Source organism: Hylaeus anthracinus, unplaced genomic scaffold (assembly GCF_026225885.1).
Source record: "Hylaeus anthracinus isolate JK02 unplaced genomic scaffold, UHH_iyHylAnth1.0_haploid 11997, whole genome shotgun sequence".
NCBI lineage: Eukaryota > Metazoa > Arthropoda > Insecta > Hymenoptera > Colletidae > Hylaeus > Hylaeus anthracinus.
This window is the reverse complement of record NW_026534344.1, coordinates 6,610,501-6,634,665: the sequence shown is the minus strand read 5'-3', so window position 1 is coordinate 6,634,665 and position 24,165 is coordinate 6,610,501. Positions and strand designations below refer to the sequence as shown.

At 37.3% G+C, this 24,165-nt stretch overlaps 3 protein-coding genes across 9 annotated transcripts in view; 1 reads left to right on the top strand and 2 right to left on the bottom strand.

Moving 5' to 3' along the window:
- The window catches only part of LOC128889306 (uncharacterized), a 314,808-nt gene extending 298,247 nt beyond the window's left edge, over positions 1-16,561 (bottom strand). For all 3 annotated transcript variants that reach the window (XM_054146841.1, XM_054146842.1, XM_054146840.1), the window contains exon 1: positions 12,967-16,561. In XM_054146841.1, coding sequence (XP_054002816.1) covers positions 12,967-14,435 — 1,469 coding nt within the window. In that variant the 5' untranslated portion in view covers positions 14,436-16,561. The remainder of the gene's footprint in view (positions 1-12,966) is intronic.
- Positions 16,562-17,520: 959 nt separating this feature from the next.
- LOC128889308 (dnaJ homolog subfamily A member 1) lies at positions 17,521-21,223 on the bottom strand. Of its 4 annotated transcripts, XM_054146850.1 has the most exons (6): positions 21,081-21,100; positions 19,661-19,856; positions 19,323-19,511; positions 18,950-19,244; positions 18,531-18,870; positions 17,521-18,459 (listed from the first exon to the last, which is right to left on the bottom strand). In XM_054146850.1, the coding sequence occupies exons 3-6, from the start codon at positions 19,452-19,454 to the stop codon at positions 18,030-18,032; spliced, it is 1,197 nt and encodes a 398-aa protein (XP_054002825.1). In that variant the 5' UTR covers positions 19,455-19,511; positions 19,661-19,856; positions 21,081-21,100; the 3' UTR covers positions 17,521-18,029. The 4 variants fall into 4 exon arrangements, with proteins under 4 accessions (XP_054002825.1, XP_054002823.1, XP_054002824.1 ...); XM_054146848.1 differs by lacking the exon at positions 19,661-19,856 and having other exon boundaries at positions 21,081-21,223; XM_054146849.1 differs by lacking the exon at positions 19,661-19,856 and having other exon boundaries at positions 19,323-19,508; positions 21,081-21,222.
- Positions 21,224-21,826: 603 nt separating this feature from the next.
- LOC128889310 (40S ribosomal protein S24) overlaps positions 21,827-24,165 on the top strand; it is a 2,802-nt gene continuing 463 nt past the window's right edge. The window contains exons 1-4 of one of the 2 annotated variants that reach the window (XR_008460416.1): positions 21,827-21,913; positions 22,268-22,336; positions 22,470-22,793; positions 23,646-23,720. Coding sequence is in view for 1 of the 2 variants with exons in the window: in XM_054146853.1 (XP_054002828.1) it covers positions 21,911-21,913; positions 22,268-22,336; positions 22,470-22,793 (396 nt within the window). In the remaining variant the exon portion in view is untranslated. The remainder of the gene's footprint in view (positions 21,914-22,267; positions 22,337-22,469; positions 22,794-23,645; positions 23,721-24,165) is intronic. The other variant, XM_054146853.1, reaches the window with a different exon arrangement.

Sequence of the window (24,165 nt, the reverse complement as noted above, 5' to 3'; positions counted from 1 at the left end):
ATGTATGATGGACTTTAAATGTACAAAAATACTAATAAAGTGTATTCGTTATACTAATTTCTTTTTTCTTTGAATTATTATCATTTCATAACTCTAATGACGTAAACAGATTTGCAATACTATATTAATAATAATAACTATCATTTCAAATACAAAATTTTTATTTTCGATAGTCACATTGTGATTTGATACACTGTGCGAGCCAAAAATTGATTTGTCCGGAAGCCCTAATTTTTACCCTCCATTACTTTAGTATTCGAATGATATCATCGTTAGAAACACAAGAAAATATATTATTTTCGTTCCGAAAGGTAAATTGAGTTAATATTTTATGTCCATAATGCCGGTAATTGAACGGTTGATTCCGTGTTCTAGCTAATGCCACTTTCCACGCTACGATGACGTAAGGTGCTCCTTTTCCGAGAAAACAAATTAAAAAGATTGTCATCGGTACCGTGGGCCACGGTTAATCGTGGAAGTAGAAAGCGAGCAGAACACAGTGTGCTTTATCTCGCTGATAAACCCGAGTTCGGTCGCTCCGCCAGCTTTTATATACGTGTGTTCCATAAATTAACCGAGGATCTATTAACATCGTGGAAACGAACACTAGTAGTCGCTTCGCTTCTTGAAAAATAAAACTTCGACGCTTGAATCTACTTTACGCTCATTATTCGAGACACGTTATTATAATAGCTCGGCGTCGTTTTAATGAGACGACGAGTTATTGCAAAAAATGCCATCATTCAAATTAGCATCTGTATCGTTAACTCGCACAGAGCGATGCGCAGTTAGCGGTGCAACAGGAAAGAAGATGTGACTTCTTTTAAAAAGAAAAAAATAAGCCCGAAGAGCGAAATAAAACCGAGTACCGAGAATACTCATCGATCAATGTATTTCAATGCAATTAATCATTTATATTGTGACTTGCGTTTCTTTACAGTGGCAGTCGTAATTTCCTTTCCATTTATTTTATTTTGCAGCAACAAATTGTATCCGTAACAGTCGCCGTGTTAGTAATTACAGTAATATTGTACATTTTTAATAGACTGCTCTCCAAGTTCTCGCTGTTGTACGTTGTTGTATTACATCATTTTTCATTCGTTTGATGTTACATTACATTACGTGAATTGTACAAATAACTATACGTGACAGCGTTTCAAATAAAAAACCTACATTCATTACAAGTGTACAACATTTTTATTAAAACATGGTACACTTCCTTGAATTATGAAAAATAATAATAGAAAAGTGATCTGGAGGTGGTTGTGGAGATTCCTAATATGCTGTATAAGAATTTATGAATAACAAGTATTTGTTGAAGATATTTGAAAATAAAGAAAAAGTATGTACATGCTTTGACCACTGAAAAGAATTTTTATCACAAACATGATTATCCTATACAGAAAGAATAAATAGTATTCATTTTTGAGAACTTAAATCTAAACCTAGATTTGTCCAGAAATGAATAATAAAAATTATCTATCACGATTACGGACCACCGATACAAATCCGATCCCAAAAAACTGTATTGTACCAGTTTTCATTCGCTTCTGCGCAATTAATTCACCTCTTTATCGAGACCCCCGCCTCGAAACTAGCAATGTTTTGTCACCGAAAAACCCCGCAGATTGCTTTCTCTCCCAATATTGTTTCCGCGTCGCGAAATTTTCGCGCCGATCGATCACGATCCATTACATTTAATTAAAACGGAGGGAAAACGTTGAGAAACGCGTCGGGCGTTTGTATCGCGATTTCAAATTATTACGAAGATAAATCGGACGTAACATTGTACAGCGTAGTATTACAAAGTAAGTATAAAACATTCAACCGCTATAAATCGTGGGGCGCACGATGTACAACGTTTTATCGTCGCGCACTAAAAGCGCTTTAAAATTAAAAGCGACATTATCTGAACTTTGGCTAAGCGGAGCTCATAGAAATTTTACGAGGTCTGATGATACCACTATAAATAGTTCGGGTATCAAACATCTCGCGTTGTCCGCCGTTTAAAATTAATCCAGCGAGCACGCGTATATATCCGACAGTGCAAACGTAGTTAGAGGCGATGATAATCGGTAATACGGGTTATTCGCGGTTCGAGGATATTAATTTCCGCCCGGGATTGTCAAAATAATCCCTGTTGCGCTTCTAAAAGCAGGCGCGTAAACCGTCTAATCGATACTTACAATGTCAAACGATCCCCTACCCATCGCTAACTCGACACGAAACCAGTGATGGCCAGCAATTTATTCCAACGATAAATCAAGGTACAGCAATTTATTCGTGATGTTTGTTCGATGGAACAGGACTTTAAAATCATATGATATTCAAGTGCCTTGTATTATCAGTAAAAATATGATTTCGTAATAATATTTTAAACAAGACACTAATATTTCATGCATATTGAAAGTACGTGTACTTCTTTTTAATACAGAAATGTATAATTGTATTTCTTCTTCAAATGAACAAGATAAAAAATTGAAGTATCCAATACTATTTTAATTTATTATTTTACATTTACTTAGAACTTACAGCGAAAATATATTCCAAAATGTTTTTCTTTATCGTCTACCATTTTAATGTATCTTTTCAAGAAAAATAACAAAACGCATAATAATTAAAAATATTACTTGCTGAATAACAAGTAAACTATCACTTTATTTTTCCCCTTTTTTACGATCCAGAGTTGGTGACCCTAACTACAATACGAAGAAAAAATATTAGAGCGCGAGCAAACGTTGATGCAATTAAAGAACGATCACCGAAGCGTAGCGAGCGTTCGAATATCGGTCCGTTTCATGAGCGCGGTGCTCGTGTGGGTGGTTCGTTATCAGCACAAATTACCTTTGCTCCTACGCGTTTAATTTAGTTCCCAGCGTGCAATAATAATGCTCACGTGACGCCCGTAATTGCCCTGGTTCGATGATAACGATTCAAGATCAAAATCAGAACGTCGGCGTCGACGTAACGGAATCGGAAAACATTGCTTCGTAACAGTGATGGACAACGTTTTATTCAAATAATAGGTAAATAAAAATACGGTAATAGTGGTTCGTTTACAGCTCATTCGTATTCGCTCAACATAGAATATTAATGATCCAATTAGGAATTCTTCCCATTTTTGTTTCGTATTTATTATTATGAAATATGTCCGATAAATTATGTAATCATTTTTCAACGTTCACGTTTGCAATGAATTTGATGAGACTCTTCACAATTCTCTGATAAGGAAATGACAAGATTGAAACGTTGAGAAACTAGTTTTATTGTAGTCTCGTTCTAATTCTGGAATGTCTGAAGAAAATAAACAAAACCATTCCCTGTCATTTTTCAATTTATCCAATAAACGAGCAACGATCTCCAAAATTTTCAGCGTTCTTTCCAACATAAAGCAAATCAACTATATATTTAATTTTTGACATCATTTTGTTTTGTTACGAATAAAACAATGGTCATTGGAGCAAAAAATTACGCAATGTTCATTCCACCCAATTGCCTGGATCAAGTGGTTAAACACTCGACGAAAAAAAAAATGGGCTCTCAAGGCCTGATTTAAATATGCGTGTACTCCGACAATGAGGGTGCGAAAATAATTTTCGCAAGTAATCGCAAGTAAACGAGGATTTTTCAAGTGTTTAACGAAGGCTTATCGTAATAATGTTTGCAATGTATCTTTGTTTAATCAAAGTGTAACGTTGACTACGCGATTACACACATCAGGGATACAACCAGGTGCGTATTCTCGATGCTTATCGACTCGGAAACACGCCACGCGGCGCCGTAGTGCGTACAATCAGCATAGCTATAAATTACGCGCCGCGTGTATTCTTGCGCGCAGATCTTCGAGCGACAGGAAACTAAAGGGGGGAAAAAACGAACGAAAATACTGCGTAGAACAGGGTTTCTCAAACTGGGGTCCCCTGGACCCCTGGGGGGCCTCGTTACTGGGTTGGTCAAGGTCTGCGAGCTCACAAAAGAAGAATCGACAGAGGTAATTGGGTCACAATGCTGTACAATACAACACATTGAATATTATTTTGCGGAATAAGAAAGCATACAAAATTATTAAGGAAAAGGGTGAGTACAGAAGAGGAGGCTCCAAAATAAATGTATAAAAAAAGGCTTGATAATGAATAACCGAAGATAAAAAAAACTAAGGTTTCACTCAATTTTGCTTCCATTACAAAAAATAAACAAAATTTTAATTATTTTCATATTCAATTTTACTGCGTTAATTTAGTAAACAGAAGTTAAAATACGAAACTACTTAAATACTTTTGAAAATTAGATGCGTGCTTAAAAGATAATTTTACATATTACAAAATTAAGTATATAATTCTATTTAAGCAAGTCCCCAATTTATATCGTAAGTTCATGGAGAGATGAAGTTTGAGAAACCCTGTTGTAGGGGACATGCACGAGTAACGAAGAAACAGGAACACAAACATATGAAAACCAAGAATAAATTAAGGCAAAAGACGGAAATAAAATTATCACGTTTCTATATCGATTTCAGCTACACAAAATTTCTTTTTGTCTCGGGATACAAAAGAATTAAAAACTGCAAAGCCGATCAACTTGACGCGATTCGAATTCCAATGGTCGCCAAAAATAATTTAGAACATTACAAGCTCGATACGTCTTGAGAATACTCGGCGATCGATGCCAACCAGAATTTCTGAACAAGTGAAAACTATAATTAGCCCATTACTCAATACAAAATACGTCGAAAGTAATGCTAGACCTTGACGAAAATAGGGGGCCGAATGGTGCTGGATGTTGGTCTCAGGAAACTCGGATTGTACTGTGGTATAATAATCGATTAGGGCCTGCGAAAATTATTTGGAACGATAACGATGCTGAGACAAACGTTAACGACCCAGAAGTAACTGCATTTAAGAGTTTACCAATTATAAAATTATTAAAGAAAACTCTAACATTAAATAGAACTGATATTGTATGGTTGACAACAAATAATTTATATATTGGGTTGTCCGGAAAGTTCGTGCCTATTTTTAAGAAAAATTCAAAGGCATATTTGAATTTTCATGTATATTTATTGTATTTTTACCATTTTGTTCCACAACTTTTCCACCTTTTAACGAATGTATACGTGTTATTTGTTTTCAGCCATTCCGACATATTCAGACCTTTGTCGCCTACTAAAAATCGGTATGAATTTTCCAGACAGCCCAATAATATAACAATAAAACGTAAGTGCGATACGATGACATAATTGTTGAAAAGCAAGAATGAAAAAGCAATTGCAGTCATGATGGAATATGAAGGAAATCTAATGATACTGTAGAGATCGAAAGAAGTCAGGGCATGAAAGCATCCTCCAAAAAACAGCCCTCAGTTTAATTAAACGGGCCAGAGTCAGATTAGTCTGAATTGAGTTCCGCCCCACCTCAAACGTATACACGAAATACGATTGCGGATACGTATGGAGGGACGGCTTGCTGATTGTACTGAAATTGCGAGTCGCGGGAATTTCCATCGGTATGACCGGCCGGACCTCTGCCAGTTTCCTCACTCTCCAATTCGGAAGGAACGATGAGCTGTAGGGAGGGATTTGAGAAAACGAAGAACAGAGGAGACCTTGGAAGGGCGGAAAACGAGGAAATGAGCGATACTGGAGATGAAGGAAGGAAACGTAAGGGAGAAGAGAGAAAGCGTTACTGGCGTCCACGGCGACAAAGGCTGGTTCACCGCTGTTTCTGGTTTCCCCAGCATCCCATTTACGGGGATCGCCCTTCTAGAGCGTTCCTCTCCAAGAAATATCGGAGCGGCGACTTTATCTCAGACCTTCCCGAGGCAGAGCATCGCGGTAACCAAGTACCCCAAGCACGTGTGCCCCCTCTGCTAGATTGACTCTGACCGCGATTTACTTCATTTTCATCACTGGGCAAATTTTTGTTTCATTGATGGATAGATTAAAGTCAGCTTATTTCATCAATGGAACACCGCGAAATTTGAACATCAACGGAGAAATGAGAAAAATCGAAATATCAGCCTTACGGGATTTGAACGCGCGACCGTCGGTTTCGTAAGCGGCGAGGGATGCCGTTACGCTACCGACGTTATGGGAAACTCGTCCTAACTTGTACCTATTGTTGCTTACCTCAACGACATGACACATGTTCCGTGTACATTGACTCGACGATGCTTTTAAATTGTGAACGCGACGAGACTTGGTAATATTTTTATAAGAACTAATAGACCTGATGATGATGATAATGATGATGATGAGATGAAATAAATGTAACGTTTAATTAATCGAAATAAATAGAAAATTTTAACTTAATTACAACTGAACATTACGGAATGCAAAGTAACTCCGTGGAATACAACGTACATAGAGTCTACAGACATATAGCAATTATCTACATTTTTAATACTTTCTATCAGTGTGTGCCAATGGATGGTTTAAAGCAATGGTATGGCCAAACAATCTGTTTACATCTATTAGTTAGAATTTCGAATATTAAGATGGATACACTTGGACAGTTGTGTTTATTAAAATTTGCCCTTCAATTTATATTTTGAACAAATAATTGAGAGCAAGTTTCATGAAACTTATTTTCTACGTTTGGGCACATACAAAAGTGTATAAATGGAGAAACTTGTTCTTTACTTCTTTCTATTAATTCTCAATCTGTATTTCTACCTTTCCTTGTCCCAATTTCACCTAACTAAAAATGGTAACCATCAATCTTTCCCCTTTAGAAACTTCATTGTCCCAATATGGCCTGCATCGCTAACAACTTATCGTCTCTTGATCTTATGGAACCAAATTAACAAGAAAGCTGTCCACGAAGGTGGAAGAAAAAATTTAAAAAAAGAGGATCTTGTCATTGTAGACGGTTGCGCAACTACGCCGTGGAATTAACAGCTTCGACACGCAACGATGCACCTGTATAGCGATTTTCGTGACGTACCGGTGATTTGGCGTGTTTAGCAAACGACTTGACGAGTCATTAAACAGAGAACACTGGCAATTAATTATCACGTTTGCGTAATCGCCGCTCGACGGCGGTGGAGGTGTGGTTGCGCAACTATCGCTCATTCTGTCCTCTCCTCTCGTCTCCTCTCTTGATGACCCCTCTTCCCCGCTTTCGTGGCCATCGGGTCATCCTGACCGACCGCCCTCGCCTGTGCCGCATCCCTTTAGATCATTTTTGAATCCGTGGACCGACCGCCCGTGCTTGTAACCTTCATTTTTGTCTCCGCTACGTGCAGACACGAGCAAATTTTTATTCCTTTAAACGTGACGAACATCGTCAAATAGAAAATGAATAATTATGTTAATTTATTCGTCACGTTTACACGGTAAAATAATTGAGTTTGGTGTTTGAATTGGTTCATAGCGAAATATTTTATTCTATAATTATAAAGAGACCGCATCTGTATTGTTACACACGAACTTTTTAGCGAACTTTGCACTTTGAGAAACTTGTTTAAAAATAATTTTGATTAATTCAAGTGTGTAAGTATTACTATAAAAAGTTTACACTTTTGAAAGTAATGAATTCTCCGTAGGCATTCTAAACTGCTGAATACACAGGTCTTTGCTAACAAGTGGTCTAGCGGTCTCGCTAATTTTATTGACATCGCCTGATAATTTTAATATATGGAAGCATTACAGATAAACACATATCAGCCAGCGAAAACCGCTACTTTGCATGCAAGAATAAGGTACCCCCATTTTTTGTATGAAAAAAAAAAAGTTAAGTGCACAGAGATACCATATGTGCTCTACGATAACACAACATTAAATAATAATTAAATAGAACAGTACTTTCCACGGGGGAGTTAATTTGGTTAAATTATATAAAAGTCTTTAGTTAAAGCTAAGAACAAAATTAAATATAAGGAAGTATCAGGGACATTAAACCGCTTGAGATTCATTTACTATTATTCCACAATGAATTATAGTTTTTTATCGAACAGTATTGGACACGTCTTATTAGACAGAAAACGAAAAAAAAAAAATAGAAACAGATGTGAGTATAACAGTTAAACGCATTCGAGAAGTTGAAATGGAAGCCGCGCATAGGACTGTCCTGCTACCCCGGCACAATTACAAATTTCATGGTGGAATTTAACACCGGCAGCGTGCAAACTAAGTATTCAAATGAATATTCAAAGTGCTCCGCACTGCAGGAATAATTGCAAATCCAAGTATCTATGAATCTCGCAGCTGGCGACGCGACGGCGCCAATTTAAATAGATTTGCATTAAAAATAAACGCGCCGAAACGTCCGACAGACGGGTCAAATATTAACGCAACGTGGAAGCTCGATGAAATATCCTTCCGACGAAAATTTCAGAATGAAACTGTAATTACGAACATCTTCGAGTAATCCTAAGAATGTGCAGATGAATATTTCCCAGCCATTAATTCCTTGCTCGGCGTCGCGTTAATTTGTTTGCCACGGATTTAGCGCGGATCCGAGACGAAGAACATTTAATAGTCCAACTTTGAGTACACCTTTCAGGACCGAGAGATGAATTTTTGCATTTGCAAACTCGCAGCGCCGGGAATGCTGGGTTTTGCATAGAGGAACGAATAGGAAATCAAAGTATGAATTTACAAGTTTTTGCTTGAGGAATTTTCCAAATTTGAAATGTTCTAAGTTAAATAGAAGTGTAAATAATTAATATTATAATCAATTCCATTCAGAAATACCTAAATTAAATCCATTTAAAAACTAATTAGATATCAATAATATCAATTAACCTTTCACTTTCAATAAAATATTTATAATGATATAATCGGGTAAAAAAATAATACTCTCTCGTATTTTCGAGATAATGAATTTAATTAATTATATTTTAATAAACCCTGATACAAGAGACGAAAAGATAACTTTTCATTCTAAAATTCTAATTTATTTAATGTATATATTATCACTAATAATAATAATAATAATATAATTATTTCAACAAAAATAATATATCAAACAATACGTATACTGTTTTCAAAACGGAGTAGATTATCGTGCCAGTGGGGTAATTGAAATCTTCGAAGCATGATCCAAAGAAAGATTGAGAAATACTGTCCCACTACATTACAAATTTTGTTGCAAGTAGTGGGTGGCAGACGGAACTCGAACGAACAGCAAAAAATAGGAGAAAACGAGCAGACGAAAGGAAGAACGTCAAAGGTGAACCCTCGTCTGATAGAAGGTATAACCACGGTCGGACGACTGAAGGGAGAAGGTTAGGGGAACGAGGTCCGGACACCTAGGAGGTATGTAAGAGACGAGAAAACGAAGAAAGACAACAGAGGCCTGTAGGTATTATAAATCAAGAAGAGGTCCGTAAAGGGAACGTCGGTGGCGACGGCGAAAGAAGAGCGAAGAAGAAACTTGCGAGGGAAGACAGGAGAAGATAAGTAGGGGTGAGGGAATAAGGGAGGAGAGGAGGCATGATCGTACATCACCGATTGTATTTACGACGTACCATCGTAAATCAATGATCGCACGAACAGCGCGGTTCAACGAAATTCCTTTTCCCTTCGTATGTGCCCCCTCTACCCTTCCTTCCGACCATTCCACCGCTTCCTGTACACGAACCGATGTGAGAATCTGTCCTGCCATACATCGCCCTTGATAGAGGATGTTGAGGCCTAAGAATCTTTCAAGGAATCCTTGCACGCCAGATATATCGATGATTTATCTCCGTACCAAGAAAGCTGTTTGTCCCCGCGGTATCGGAATTTCAAAATAAGGAAATTCAGGGTGGCGTGGCCACTGTTGCGTAAAAGCTTTGCATACTGGCCTATGAAATCTGTTGGACAAACTTGGAAGACAAGGGGAAACATGAAATACTGTTTTCTAAACAGTGTATAATAAAAGAAAAGGGAGGGAAATTAAAATGGAGATAAAACTCTGCATTTGTTCAATTCTATTTGGAAAAATTCGAGAGAAGAGATGTAACAATTGGTATGTCTATCTTCATTCATTCGAGTCACATTTTAAACCTAATTATATCAGCCCAGACTACCCCACGTTCGCTTGTGCGACGAATTTTTTTGCAGTTTTATTTTTTCCTAACTTGTTACACGGCTTGTAGAGGATGCTTGCACGTGACTTTTCCCCCCAAACATATGGTCGGACTTTCGGCTCTTTTCTCCCACGCTGGAAACAGACAAATTTCTTTCCGTGCGCAACATTTGTTGAACATAAACGGCCGAGCAGAGGCACTCGACTGAACTTGGAGAATGAAAGAGAGTGACCATGTGCTTGGGTGGATATATTCCAGCGAAAAGGCGATGGCTCATGGGGGCACGCGGTCGGTCGGCGTTGTAGGCAGCGAAGCTTTGTTTGTCGGGGCCCTTTAAACGTCATTTAAACCGTGATTCTTGTCAGCCCGTGAAGGATCGTTTTAACAAGCTTTGGGACAGGCCAGGTCGGACCTCTTCTGCCACGGCACGATTACGCCATGAGGCGTTGCCCTTTGCGACTCCCAGCACCTCAAGATCTCAAATCCCCTCGTTCGAACAAAGATGGATGTACGACGGAAATCTTTCCTTCGGACTTTTCAAGTATATCAGAGAAATAGCGTTTCTCGACGCTTGAGCAAACTAATACAGATCTTGATCCATCAGATTAATATTTCATTTGCAAGGATTTTCGCAAGAAATTTTGTCTTCACTAATTTCAAGTAGGAATATATCAATAATTAATTGAATATATATTGATTTTAAGTATACATTAATTTGCACAAATGTCATGTGACAATATAAGAAATACTACTGCTTGGAGTCTGAGCAAATTAATACTCTATTTATACAGATCCTAAATGAGAACATTTTTGAGTAAAATAAGTATTTTAATACATCTGCATTCACGAACCGAATAATTGGAAATCGAGTGCAGTTTGTTGTATTTGTATCGTTGAAATGAAATATTGATCAACTGAATAACTATTGAAACAATTATTGGGACACCTATGTCCCAGCAGAAAAAATTAAAAGGGGCTTCGAAACAAGTAAAAATAATTATTAATCCATGTTTTTTTACTAGCAGAAAAAATTTGATCCTATTCGGACAAGAAATAAATTCAAAGTCTCGACGCCTACGGTTGGCGTCTAAATCGGGTGCGCATACCTCTCGCGATTCTTGTCTGGGAATCTGATCGATTCAATTTTTACACTCTCTCCGCGCAGAGAGAAGACAAACGATCCCTTGTAAACACGAGGACAACGCAGCTGAAGGCAACGGAGGATGCGTGGCATCTTGGCAAAGACAGCCCGTGAAAAAGGCGCGGCAGAAAAGATGAAAGTGACCCTCGAACGGACTTTGAAAAGAGCCATAAAAGTACAATGAGGGGTTAGAAGGAAGATGCCTTCGCTTTCCACGTGCTGGATGACGACAGGCAAAAGTGGGAAGGGCGGAGGGGGTGTTTAACGGAGGGGGGCCCTAGCTCCCAGAAAATGTTTTTTACTTGAACGTCGGGAAAGACGGAAGGGGACAAAACCTTTTTAAGATCTCCGAGAACAGCCGAGTGTCTCTGCTTAGGTGATGAAACCCTCACGGCATTTGTTACGCCCCCGAGCTTTGTTATCGAAACGAATATAGCAAGTAATTTTTGAATAATGATTTCCCAACAAATCTCGCGACACAGCATAGCGTACCGCTCGCAGTCTCCGAGGTTTTATCCTAATTTACCAGTCGCTTCGTTAATCTTATTTGCGCCGACTGGACGCAGTTTAATTCCATTAGCGAAATTAAAGTTCTAGCAAGAACATTTAACTGCGGATCGATGCTACTAACCCACAAACCACCAAGATAAACCCTTCGGAAGCCGATCCCCGAGTAACACGGAACTGGAAAACTGTTTGCCCGCAAATCGTTTCGTTCATCTTTTTGATCATCGCGGTAAATGCGCCGGAGAGAATTTTAATTCGACGTAGTTTCAAATACATTGGAATCCTTTCAATTTGACATTGACTATTAATTAGTAAACGAGTAAATAACGTTGATAGTTAATATGGATTTCTTATTCATAAATAGATATTTATACTATAAATAAATACTACATTAATTACTAGGCAGAAGTAAACTGTTGTGTTATGTTTTATTAGGCAGACTGGAAAGTAATGTCGTTTCTTTTACATTAAATTCGAACAAATTTTTAATAAATTTCTATTTTTAATCAATTACGTAATCGCCTTTGTTATCAACAGCCTTTTCCCATTTAGTGTGCAAATTTTCAATGCCATATCGATAAAAATCAATAAGCTGATGAGTGATAAACAAGTATTTAAAATTGCACAAACGACATTACTTTCCGGTACACCTAATATATATAGTGTTTTTAAACGATCACCTGTAAGCATCCTTAATCTATGTAATGTATCACTTATAAACAGAGATTAAAAAATTAATTTTGTTTAAATCTAAACAAAAGTATAACCCCTTATCAATTTCATTCCAAAAGATTCGTTTTCCTATCGTGGTTTTGCTTTAGATAATACCAAGTGATTTTGTAAATTAAAAAAGAATTGTATATAATATAACACTTACAAATACTCAAGATTGAAATCTAAGAGTCGAAACGTTCAAAATAAGTTGATGCTTGTTTTTGAGACTGTTCAATTTGGTGTTTGTTTCGAATATTTGCAATTCTTTCTATCGATATAATTTATTTTCATTTGCATTTAATTAAGCCTTACTATTAGTGTTAACACTTTACCGACGGGTAGTGATTGGATGTATAATAAAATTCAACGATATTTCTTATTTTGATACCATTAGTACTATACTATATTTATTTTCTCTATTAGAAACGTTTTCTGATTAATATTTATATAATATTTCATAATTCCTACAATGATGAGAGCATTATATATTATCTAAATAATAGATAATAAAGTATTCTTAGCAAAATGATTAATAGGCTACCGGTTGGTAAAGTGTTGATATACGTAAGAGTAAAGGTAAAAGAGGGACTGACCTGATGTAAATGATGACCCCGTTGGTGCATATCCTTTTCCATCCACGTGGCACTGTAATCGCTTGTTGATGTTGATGCTGCTGCTGCTGCTGCGTAACCACCCCACTACCGTTCATCGTAAGCACTACATTTTGTTGGCCAGTATTGTCATTACTGTTAGAGTTGTTGATGCACGACAACGACGGCTGACGCGCAGCCTGCTGCGCGCATGAACCGCCACCGGTAGCCGTCGGACCGACGGACAAACCGTCGTGCGATGCCGATTGACTTTGACTCTCGGGACTGCTGAGACTACTATACGTCGACGATTCACCAGTATCGGAACGAACCGAGTCACAGCTAACCGCACCACTTCCACCACCATTACCAACAACAACAACAACACTACCGCCACCGCTGCCACCGATGCTCGAAGAGGACGAAGAAAGCGACGAGCCGGCCTGATTCTGGAAAGCGTCCTGCTGCCGGCTCTTCTCGTCCATGTCGATGCGTTGCTCGACACTGTCCGCTTGAAAAACGCTCGCGGACGTTTGCGACGTTTCGTTTCCCTGTCTCACATAAGTAACACAACCCGTCTCGTCGCTCAGAAGCCCCACGCAGCCCTCGCCGAGATTCCCCTGCGCGATCCTACCGTTATCGTTATAACCGTCCACCAGCCTTGCTCCTGTTGGATACATCTCGGTGTGAATTCTCGATGGAAACAATTTGTTGGCCACCATTTCGTTACCGTTCACCCTGTTGATCGGCTCAACGTTCGACGCGAGGTTCTCGGTGGTGTTGCCGATATCGTTTTCCAACGGACCACGATTCGGTGGGTTCTTGTTGTCGCACGTCGATACTACACAAGTCATCGTCGTGGTCGCAGACGTGCTCGTTGCTTGAACGAAATTTGCTTGCCTGTAGAGCAAACCGTTGCTCGAGACGATCGTACCGTAATCTTCTTCCACGTCTTCCACGGTGCCCGTGGACAAGGTTCGCACCGTTCGGCCCGAGTCTCCATCGGTGGACGCGTACTCGACCGGCTTCAATCGGCAACAGTTAGCCGTGCTACCGATCGCGTTATCGTTGCAATATATGGCGGTTTTGGCGGGAAACGTCGCCGCCGCCGTCGCCACCTGAGGCGGCAGGATGCCGGTGTACGTCGCCTGCTGCGGAGATTGATAGCCGACTGCGGTAGCAGCAGCAGCAGCAGCGGCGGCGGCATTCTGACCCACCGCCGTCGCGTATGCAAAATTATCCCCCGACACGTACACTAGAACGCTATTCTCTTGGATCCCCTGCTGAGGACGTTGCTGCTGCTGCTGCTGCTGCTGTTGTTGTTGTTGTTGTTGTTGCTGCTGCTCTTGCTGCTGCTGCTGTTGCTGTTGTTGTTGTTGGAGATGATGCTGATGTTGTTGATGATGGTGATGATGATGACTGTGGCTTGGGGGAACAGGGTGCGTGGACGGCTGCTCAGGCTTGCCGGCCATGGTCCAGGTCCAGCAGCGCTGCAGGTAACCCCGACACCGACATCACTGGAACCCAGGTAGCACGCCTACGTGGAGGTACCTCGAGGTCCTGCCGCATCCTCCGTAAACGGAAACGATCACGCCGAAACCCACCACGTTCTTTCAGTCCTTCTTCCTGGCCACGCGCGCTCACCGATACTCGGAATCTTGCAGCTGCCGTGCACGTACTCGTCGCTCGACATCCTCGGCTGCACCGCGTACGGCATGCCAAACGAATGCTTCACCGAATCGTTCTTTCACTTTTCGATGTTCGCGTTGAAAAATCCACGGTTCGCATATACGCACGCAAACTGCTTTCCGTCGCAGCTGACCACTACGGAGGCCTCGTAAACGGTGCCAAGATTTTGAAACTGGAAAGCATCCGACGGGACGACAGACGCGCGCTAGTCACCGGTCAATGCCCGTCTAACCTCTCCGCTGTGATTCCGTACATTCCATCATTATACTAGTTTCGTTGAGGCTAGTCGAAATTCCAATGCATCGGGAATCGGCGGTGTAATAACGTTAGCGTTGCTTCTTTTCTTCTTGGACGATTCGATAACGTAAGAAAGCAATCGTTTTCCTTTCGAAAAATTGTTCTCTCGGCGGACGTTAGTTTACGTTTATCGTTGGAAATAATTGTCACGGAATTTTCTTTAATCGATTCGCGGAGATTTACGGTTGGAAGAATACCAAGGTCAAACTATTGTTATTTTCATGCTCCGAACCGGCTTGACATAGCGCAGCCACGTAACTTTGTTTATTAGGAAATTACGTCTCCGCTGATACTCGCAAGGTCGATTCACAAAGCGACAACTCGCCCAATCGGTTGCGTCCAACTACGCAACGGGGCTAAGCATCGAACTAACCTAACTCTCCGAAACACGCTGTTATTCGTAACGCATGCACGCTCCGAGCGGAAAACGGAGTCGGCAGCAGGAAATTTTTGTAAACGTTGCCGACGGGCAACGTTCTCGAATTGACCTTGATGAAAACAAACGCGACGCGTGCAGGCGAGAAATATTTAACCTTAAAAAAAAAAAAGTCAACGATGACGTCGTGTCATTGCCACGGTCCCGGTCGCGTTCTTCGCGGTCACAGTCCCAATTACTCCATTTCACATACAAGCACTCACTTATCGACGAAGGAACGATGAATGGGAACTTAATTATGTCATCGTGAGCCACTGTCACTCCAAAAATATGCTACTCCAAATCTTCAGGTTCACACACTAAACAAGAAAGCCATCTCCGTTGACACTGAATATACACACAGGTTAATCGTGACCGAGACACGACACGCTCGATCGGTAATGGCGCGAATGCACTCTCCGGTACAAAAACACTTTATACTGCCATAACAACTCGCGTTAAATCGCACGGACGAACGTACGTCGTGTTATGACGCTGTGTCATCGTCACAGCAGCAGTAGCACCACCACCACCACCACCACCGCTGCCTCCACCACCACCGCCACTAGTACTACCACCACTACCACCGGTCGCGGTTACGAACTCGGGTTAAGTTAACTAACCCTCTTCTCGACTCGAACACCTGCGCGGGCCGCGCTCATCGTTTTCACCGAACCTCGCTTCTCGATCGCGTGGAAACGCACGCTTATTATTTCCCGACTAGCCCAATCGTCTCGTCTTCTTGCTCCGATCCCTTGTCGTCTGCTTCGTAATTGATTCCTCTAGTGAAACACAGACTCTACGCAGGTTACCGAACGAAATTCCATTCTGCAGATGCTATGCGTACGCTGTTTTCGCATAACTGATATTGGAAAAATATGGCTCCCTCCGCATACCCAGAAACCTTTGCGGCATCTCGACTGCTGGCTTTCGGGCACTCATATACGCACGTTACAAAAACATCGACCCTTGTCGCGATTATATCGCCATCGTTAGGCAATTTTACGCAACTCAAAGGCACGTTAACATTGTGCATCTCACGACAACGTTAATTATACTTGTGTGTATGTGTGTGTATTCGGTTCAAGTGCAACATCCTAATAAATCAACCTTTTCTTTTTTTTTTTTTAATATTTTTCCATCAATGCGGAATACAGCAATAATGTCTAGAACCATAGCAAACTATTATTTATGATACCTTCGTGTAATTTTAAAAAGCAGTTTTTATGCTTTGAAGGAAATAATTTCTTAGCGATAACGGAGCGACTAATGAGGAGGTAATATCCACGTAAAGGATCAAAGGTTAAATAGACTTGATGAAAATTAATATTATGACGTATTTCGCATTACATTTTTCCAATTTATTTGAGACGATTAAAAAAAGTACTAATCGATCACCAATGTATGTATCTATAATAAATAAGATTACAATACACGTCTATTTAAATTCGCTATATAGTAATTACGGACGAGTACATGACCTCGTATAAAGTAAGTTATGCGAATGTATCGAAGACGTATTTAATTTAGTACAGTACAGACTTACGATCATTTAAATGGACATTTGTTCGTGCGTCTAATTAATGTTGCTGTAAGCAAACAAACGAAACGCGTTTACTTAGAAACGTTATATAAAAGCAATTTCTTGCAGTAAATATTGGTAAATAAAATAAAAAAAAATTAATTATACTTTTAGTTTCATTTCCAGTATTAGAATTATAAGTGTATACTGGTACGCCTTTTTTATTCCATTTTTAAACAATTCTAAATATACGCAACAGACCACTCACACATACAGGAACCACATTGTTTTCTGTATATTGTACCATTTATGAACATAAACTTAAAATATTTTGTCAATTTCAAAGTATGGAATTACATCTTCTAAATAAAAAAAAAGATAAACACTACATGTAATGGAATAAGAGAAAATCGTTTAAGAGAAAAGCAACCTACAGTTCTATAATAAAAAGTATGAAAAGCATTAGATATTAACTTTCAATCTTCTTCGTAGATGCATATCTTTAAATATGTTTCATACTATTTTCGTAATAATCAAATTAGTATTATACACATTGAGCTAAAGTCGGAAAGCTCGCATAATCAAATACTAATAATTTAGAGAACTTTAGGGAATCACAAATATAGACAAGGTACTAGTTTCATTCGACTGTCTAACTTTATTTCTAGCATTCAATATGCCCATATTAATCAGTGTTGGAAACTGCTAATTATTAATTATAAAGAAATAATTTCACAAATAGCAGAATGTCATCCGAATGTTTATCGTTACATGATATAATCGATTATGTTTGCAGTTAGTACTAACGTTACATGATGTCGCGTTAGAAGTTCACCTTTTCTTATCACTTTGTTTAATGATAAGTACATCTTTTTTTAATATTTTTCTACAGCAAGCGATTGATTAACTAATCGTAAACAGTTCACTAATTTTCACCAAAATTTATAGTTTAATTCAGGCGTGATGATAAATGAATCGTCGTCTGTGTCAACGGTCTTTCTATACAATTAGGTGTTAATGTGATACTTGCGATAGAATCGGTGGAGATTCCTTATGATTTTCACAGTCGTGCACATATCTAGACATTTCTCTCGGGTTTAAAATGAAAGAATGACCATATTTATTGACATTGATGTAATCAAATTAATGTGTGGCACATTGAACTCGAGAGGGACCTCCTTCGTCTTCTTCGTACGCCTGTCGCTGGTCTCTTCGCCTTGCTTCTTGTTCTGGATCTAAATCTGTAAGTATACACTTCTCAGCTCCCTCTGGAATTATAACCTGTTCCCTTGGAGGTAGACATTTTTCTAGCGTTGGAATAACAGCAGGGTCAATGGTTTTCGGGAAATTTACTACAAATTGAATTATGAGTCTGCCATGTGTGAACGGATCTTTATAAACTGGCATTCCTTCGTTCAAAATACACTTCAAATCTCCGTGTTTTGTAACGGTTCCCGGAAGTGAGGTTATTAATAAATCATTTCCATCCAAAGAAGTAATAACCTTTTGGAATCCGCATAAAGATTCTACCAGTTCTAGCTGCATTCTCATGATCAAATCATTGCGCGAACGCCTAAAACAGAATAATAGTAAATACACGTAATATAATACAATCCAATTAAAATAATTGTAAATAATACTGACTTGAACACTTCGTGTTCCTTCTCTTCAAGAACAATTACAATATCTCCTGGCTCATAGTCTGGTTCTTGATCGCCTTCTCCGCTAAACACGATCTTTTGTCCATCTACCATGCCTGGATCAACACGAACTTCCAAAATTTTTCTATCTCTAACAGTCTTCCTGCCACCACACTGTTTACAACGATCACGAGAATTTATGCGTTCTCCTTGCCCTTTGCAATCTACACACATAGTCTGAAGATGCTGCAACATTCCTGGTCCTAGTTGCTGTATTTGGACTTGCATACCAGATCCATGACATGTTGTACATTGTTCTACGGAACCTTTCTTTCCACCAATACCTGAAAAAAAAAAAAAAAAGAATATAATAATTTCTTATTTTGAACAAGATTTTCAGTGAGCACTGCTAAAACTACCTACCTTCGCATTTATCGCAAATAACGTTCTTTTGCAAAGCTAACTTGCGAACAGTACCCTTATACAGTTCCTCCAGTGACACAGACAACTGATGTATAACATCTTGTCCTTTGCGTTCTCTCCCTCTAGCTCTTCTACCAAAACCTGCTCCAAAGAACATATCAAAGATATCCATAGGTGAAGAGAATACATTGCCTCCTCCACCACCCTCTTTTAAAGCTTGTTCTCCACCCTGATCATAAATTCGCTTCTTTTCAGGATTCGATAATACTTCATATGCTTGTGAAATTTGTTTAAACTACAATAAAAATAATATGTTGGTTAAAATGTAATAACAATTACTTATCATATTGCATTAAAAACCAGGAGTACTAACGCGATCTCCTTCATTAGGGTTCTTATCAGGGTGATATTTAAGAGCAAGTTTTCTGTATGCCTTCTTCAAATCATCTTGCGTACACCCAGGCTTCACGCCCAATATATCATAGAATGTCGTCTCCTTCACCATTTTCACTGTGACCTATCGTTTGCGAATGAAACTGATTCTTAGGCTACTACAGTCCTGCTAATAATAAGAAAATGCAATGAAAATATTACTATGATTGCAAATTTTAGTAGAAAATACTAAACAAGCAACAATGTTTATATCATCTTTATGTATGACTTTTAATTTACACAAGAAGAACAGAATTTGGAAATCATTTGTTACTTTACCAGTTGAGAAATGTACATGTATAATATAGTCCCATAATGTGGAGATATGTTTAAAAAATACAAAAAAACTTTATTTTATCTAGTGAATTTAGCCATCTTTAGTAGCTATGCTTTCTTAAAAAAAATAGGTATTACATAGATATTTAGTGTTAAATTATTGGTAAGCAAGTTCTCCTGTTAGATATATATTCTATACCTGAAATGTTATTTAAATTATGAAATTTTTTGTATAAATTGGTTTGCAAATAATAAACAAACTAATCATTATTTAACTTTAAAATTCGTTAAGTATCAATGTTCAATACGAATACAGATAGAATTTTAAAATCTAACTCATCTTATGTCGTGCCTGTTATATGTACAATATCCAAAAAAAGTTCCTTTGTTATCCAAATTCACGTCAATATCTGAATGTACTATACATATACTTGATTCAAAAATGGAATTGCATGTAGTGACCTTGAATCTTAAGTATTTCTAATTTTAATAAACATACAGCGCAATTAAAGGTATACGTTCAAGGTGCAAAAGTTACAAAATCAGTACTTTTTGTAAGAAAGACAATGTTAAACGTGCATTCCGTAATCTATTAAACCTCAAAACGAATGAATTGTATGTTCGCTGAAATATCTAGTACATTATATCCATGTGCGTCTTTGGTTTCAAAATGGCGACGGGAATCATTTTGAGGCAGGAAAATGTTGCTAATTGATACGGAAGAGAAAATTGAAACGTGGTTTCGGTATAACGCACTATTCGTCGTGCCATGAACAAAGAACACAAACACTTTGTAGACTCTTCAATAATGCACATACATATACGTACAAGTATGTATCACAATGAAAATTTGTCTGCCGGTTAAAATCGTATAAGAAAAGGGCAAATGCTCTAAAACAGTATTTATAACAAAACGAAAAATAAATATCGACTTATAATTGAAACTGTAGAAATAAAACTAAATAATATAAGATTATCTGTACCCCAGGTGACAGATATAGTCTAAAACTTCAACCGCTTTTCGTATTGACACGAGTAAAGAATAGGGAATCCACCATTTTTCAACGTTAAAGTGCGAGTCACGGGCACGCACCACAGCTAGTAGCACGATAAAACTAATTGACTCGTATTTCGTAATATTCAATATGCTTAATCGTATACGGAACTAGTATTCAACCTTCAAACGTCCACTCGAAGTTTGAAAATTGCCGAAACTACGTTGAAATCATGCTTATGTATTCCTCAGTAGCTCGAAACGTTCTACCGTGACTTGATTCTGCATGTTAATACTACGCGAATTTCTATCCCAAGAAAAATTCACAAGCTCGCAATCGATCGCAACGTTCAATGACGAAAATTCTATTCGTCTGCGCATATTTTCTAATATATTCTTATAACCACTGGATTTACTGTTTAATCCTACCTGTATCAGTAGAAAGAAAAACGCTCGTGGGAAATATTCGCGTGCCGTAAACGCTCGTCTCGTTCCACGTAATAGTATTTGACGAACTGTTGTAAACGCATAGAATTCTCACCAATATGACTGCCCGTACCCGTTCTCGAAACTTCCTAGAAGAGTAATGGACGTTCGTCCAAAGAGAACCAATCAGATAGATGGAACACTGCAGCCAACGCTAAATGCAATTACGGTCTTCCTAAGAACTTCGTAAGAACGTGTTCCTTCGCTCTGTCGATAAAACATTGCATACTAAATGAATAAATAAAAATAAATGTGGTAGTTATTTAGTAGTTATTATATCACTTATTTATTGTTGTATAATAATATTTAAATATACTCTTACTAATAATTTATTTAAAAGAATGTAAAAACAAGTACATTTGATTAGTTGTAACAGTACATTTTTCATACATCTAAAAGTACTAAAAAATGAAGTCGAAATCACTTTTTTATTCTTTGCATTACCTTTGGACAGCCACAATTGTTTAATTAAGTTTAAAACGTAACTTCACAAATTCATCGTTATATATTTATAATTCCTAAACAGGAAGCAATATCAAATTATTTCGTTTTATGTTGAAGTTACGTTGCATTGCTTCAAATAAATAATTGATGTAATCTCGTTTACTCATATATAAAAATTAAAATTTCGATTGTAAAATTACTTCTGAATGAAAATGAATAAAACTTTTTGTTAGCTGCGTGAAGATATTAGTTGTAAAATAACTCGAGTATAGATAGCGCCACACGTTTCCGTAACTGTCCTTTTACTGGCGGTACAATAATCAAGTAAAATGGTATGTATTTCGTATCCCAAAACTGAGAATTAATCATTGAAAGAAACATGAAATATTTGCTTGAAAGTTGATTAATGATGATTTAATATTTATCCTTTACAAATATAATTTAGAAATACTGTTTTTATGAACATGTATTACTAATATTATTGTGACATGAATCTGCTAGCCAATAGTGTACATGCTGTTAACATGTCAGTAAAGATGTAAATAAAGTATTTGATCTTATTATACGAATTACATCGTAGAATCAAATATTTTAATTTGTTTTTAATGCTATTATTCGAAATGAAACAGTTTTAAGTAAATGGTAAATCAAACATAACCTTACAATTCTGTTATTTTTGTTTGCAGACGGAGGGTACAGTTACGATTAGAACCAGAAAGTTCATGAGCAATCGGCTATTATGCCGAAAACAAATGGTACGTATTTACATTGTATCTACATCATCTATTCTTCAATGTTTTACGATTCTTATTTCTTTCTGTTGCTTATGAAGTCAAGATCATTAATTATGGATGATTTTTAATTGTATTATTAATTGTTTTGTTCCAGGTTGTAGATGTTTTTCATCCAAGCCATCCATCAGTTCGTAAAACTGAAATACGTGAAAAACTAGCCAAAATGTACAAAGTTACTCCAGATGTAGTTTTTGTTTTTGGCTTCCAAACCAACTTTGGTGGTGGTAAATCTACTGGATTTGCACTGGTCTACGACACATTAGACTTTGCTAAGAAATTTGAACCTAAATATAGGTTAGCAAGGCATGGACTATATGAGAAACAAAAGCAAACAAGGAAACAGCGTAAAGAACGTAAGAACAGGATGAAGAAAGTTAGGGGTACAAAGAAGAGTAAAGTTGGAGCTGCATCTAAAAAGGTATGACATTTTTCCTTTTACTTTTAAATATATTCTCAACTGCATTCTGTGCTACTTAAATGTGATAGCTTCTTTTTAAGTATATATGGAAATCAATATATCATTTAATAGTATTATTAATCTAAATAGTGTTTCTGTTGGACTGGTATTTGGAGATGGGTTATGCATTGATCACTCATTGGTGATGGTTTCTTTTTTTTTTAAATTTCATCATGAAATTTCATATTACTATTTTGTAAATACATATAAATACTCTAAATTTATTTTCTGTTTGCCAACAATAGTAGGAACAAAAAATGTCATTATTACATGATAAAGTCATTCCAAGAATTTTTCATATTTCAACTATTTTATTAGAAACAAAGAATTTCATTACTAATCTTTGTTCAAACTTGTATTTTATATTTTTATTGAACAGGATATTCTATTTCTTACTTATTTGCTATTCATATATGCATTTAATTTCTTCAGTTTTTTTTGTAGCACTAATATGAATAACATAAATTTCTCCAATCTTGGATATAATAAAAAATTATACATCTTAGAGTTAAATATTAAAACATACTCAATAGTTTTTAAACCTTTTTATTTTTATTACTTTTAAGCTACAGTTAAATTAAAATAAATTTAATTAATTGCTTTAAAGTAATATAAGTTACAAGACTTTAAATATAACTTATAAAGTGCTGCTGTTTTGTTTTTATGATAACAAAACAAACTTTTAGAATACTGACTGAATGTGTGAACAATTTAATTACCATATTTTATATAATATAAATAGTGTCATTCATATAATTGTTTTCTTTATTATGCATGCTATACAGTGGTATACGCTTTTAATTTATATTCTAGGGAAGGAAGTAGACAAATGCTCATCATTTGTACTACAAGCCTCAAGAAGGAACTTAATTATGATGCTCATACATGGTCAGCATGCAAACTTCTAAGTTTCTTTTCCCTGTTTGCAATAGCTTTCTCCATTTTTCCTTTTTCTTCACTTTCATTGACTACATTGTGCACTGTGGTTTTTGTATAACACAAAATATGTAATTTAGTTCTTTTAGTGCATAATACTTCACTTCCTAAAGTTCCATTTAATATATTTCACTCACTGTATGTGTTGGCTCTTTACAGTCAAACATTTTGTATATTCATAATTATGTATTATGATTTTCATTAACATTTATTATCTATACAAGATATCCCACAGTAACTGGTACAACTGAAAATGGGATGATTCTACATGCATACAAATAAAAATTCAGTAAATAATGTTAATAATGTTTGGATACTTTGCTTTAGTAAAGTATCCTGCTTAAGAGTGTAAAGGAAATAAGTACATATTATCCTGTATTATACTTTCTTTAGTTTG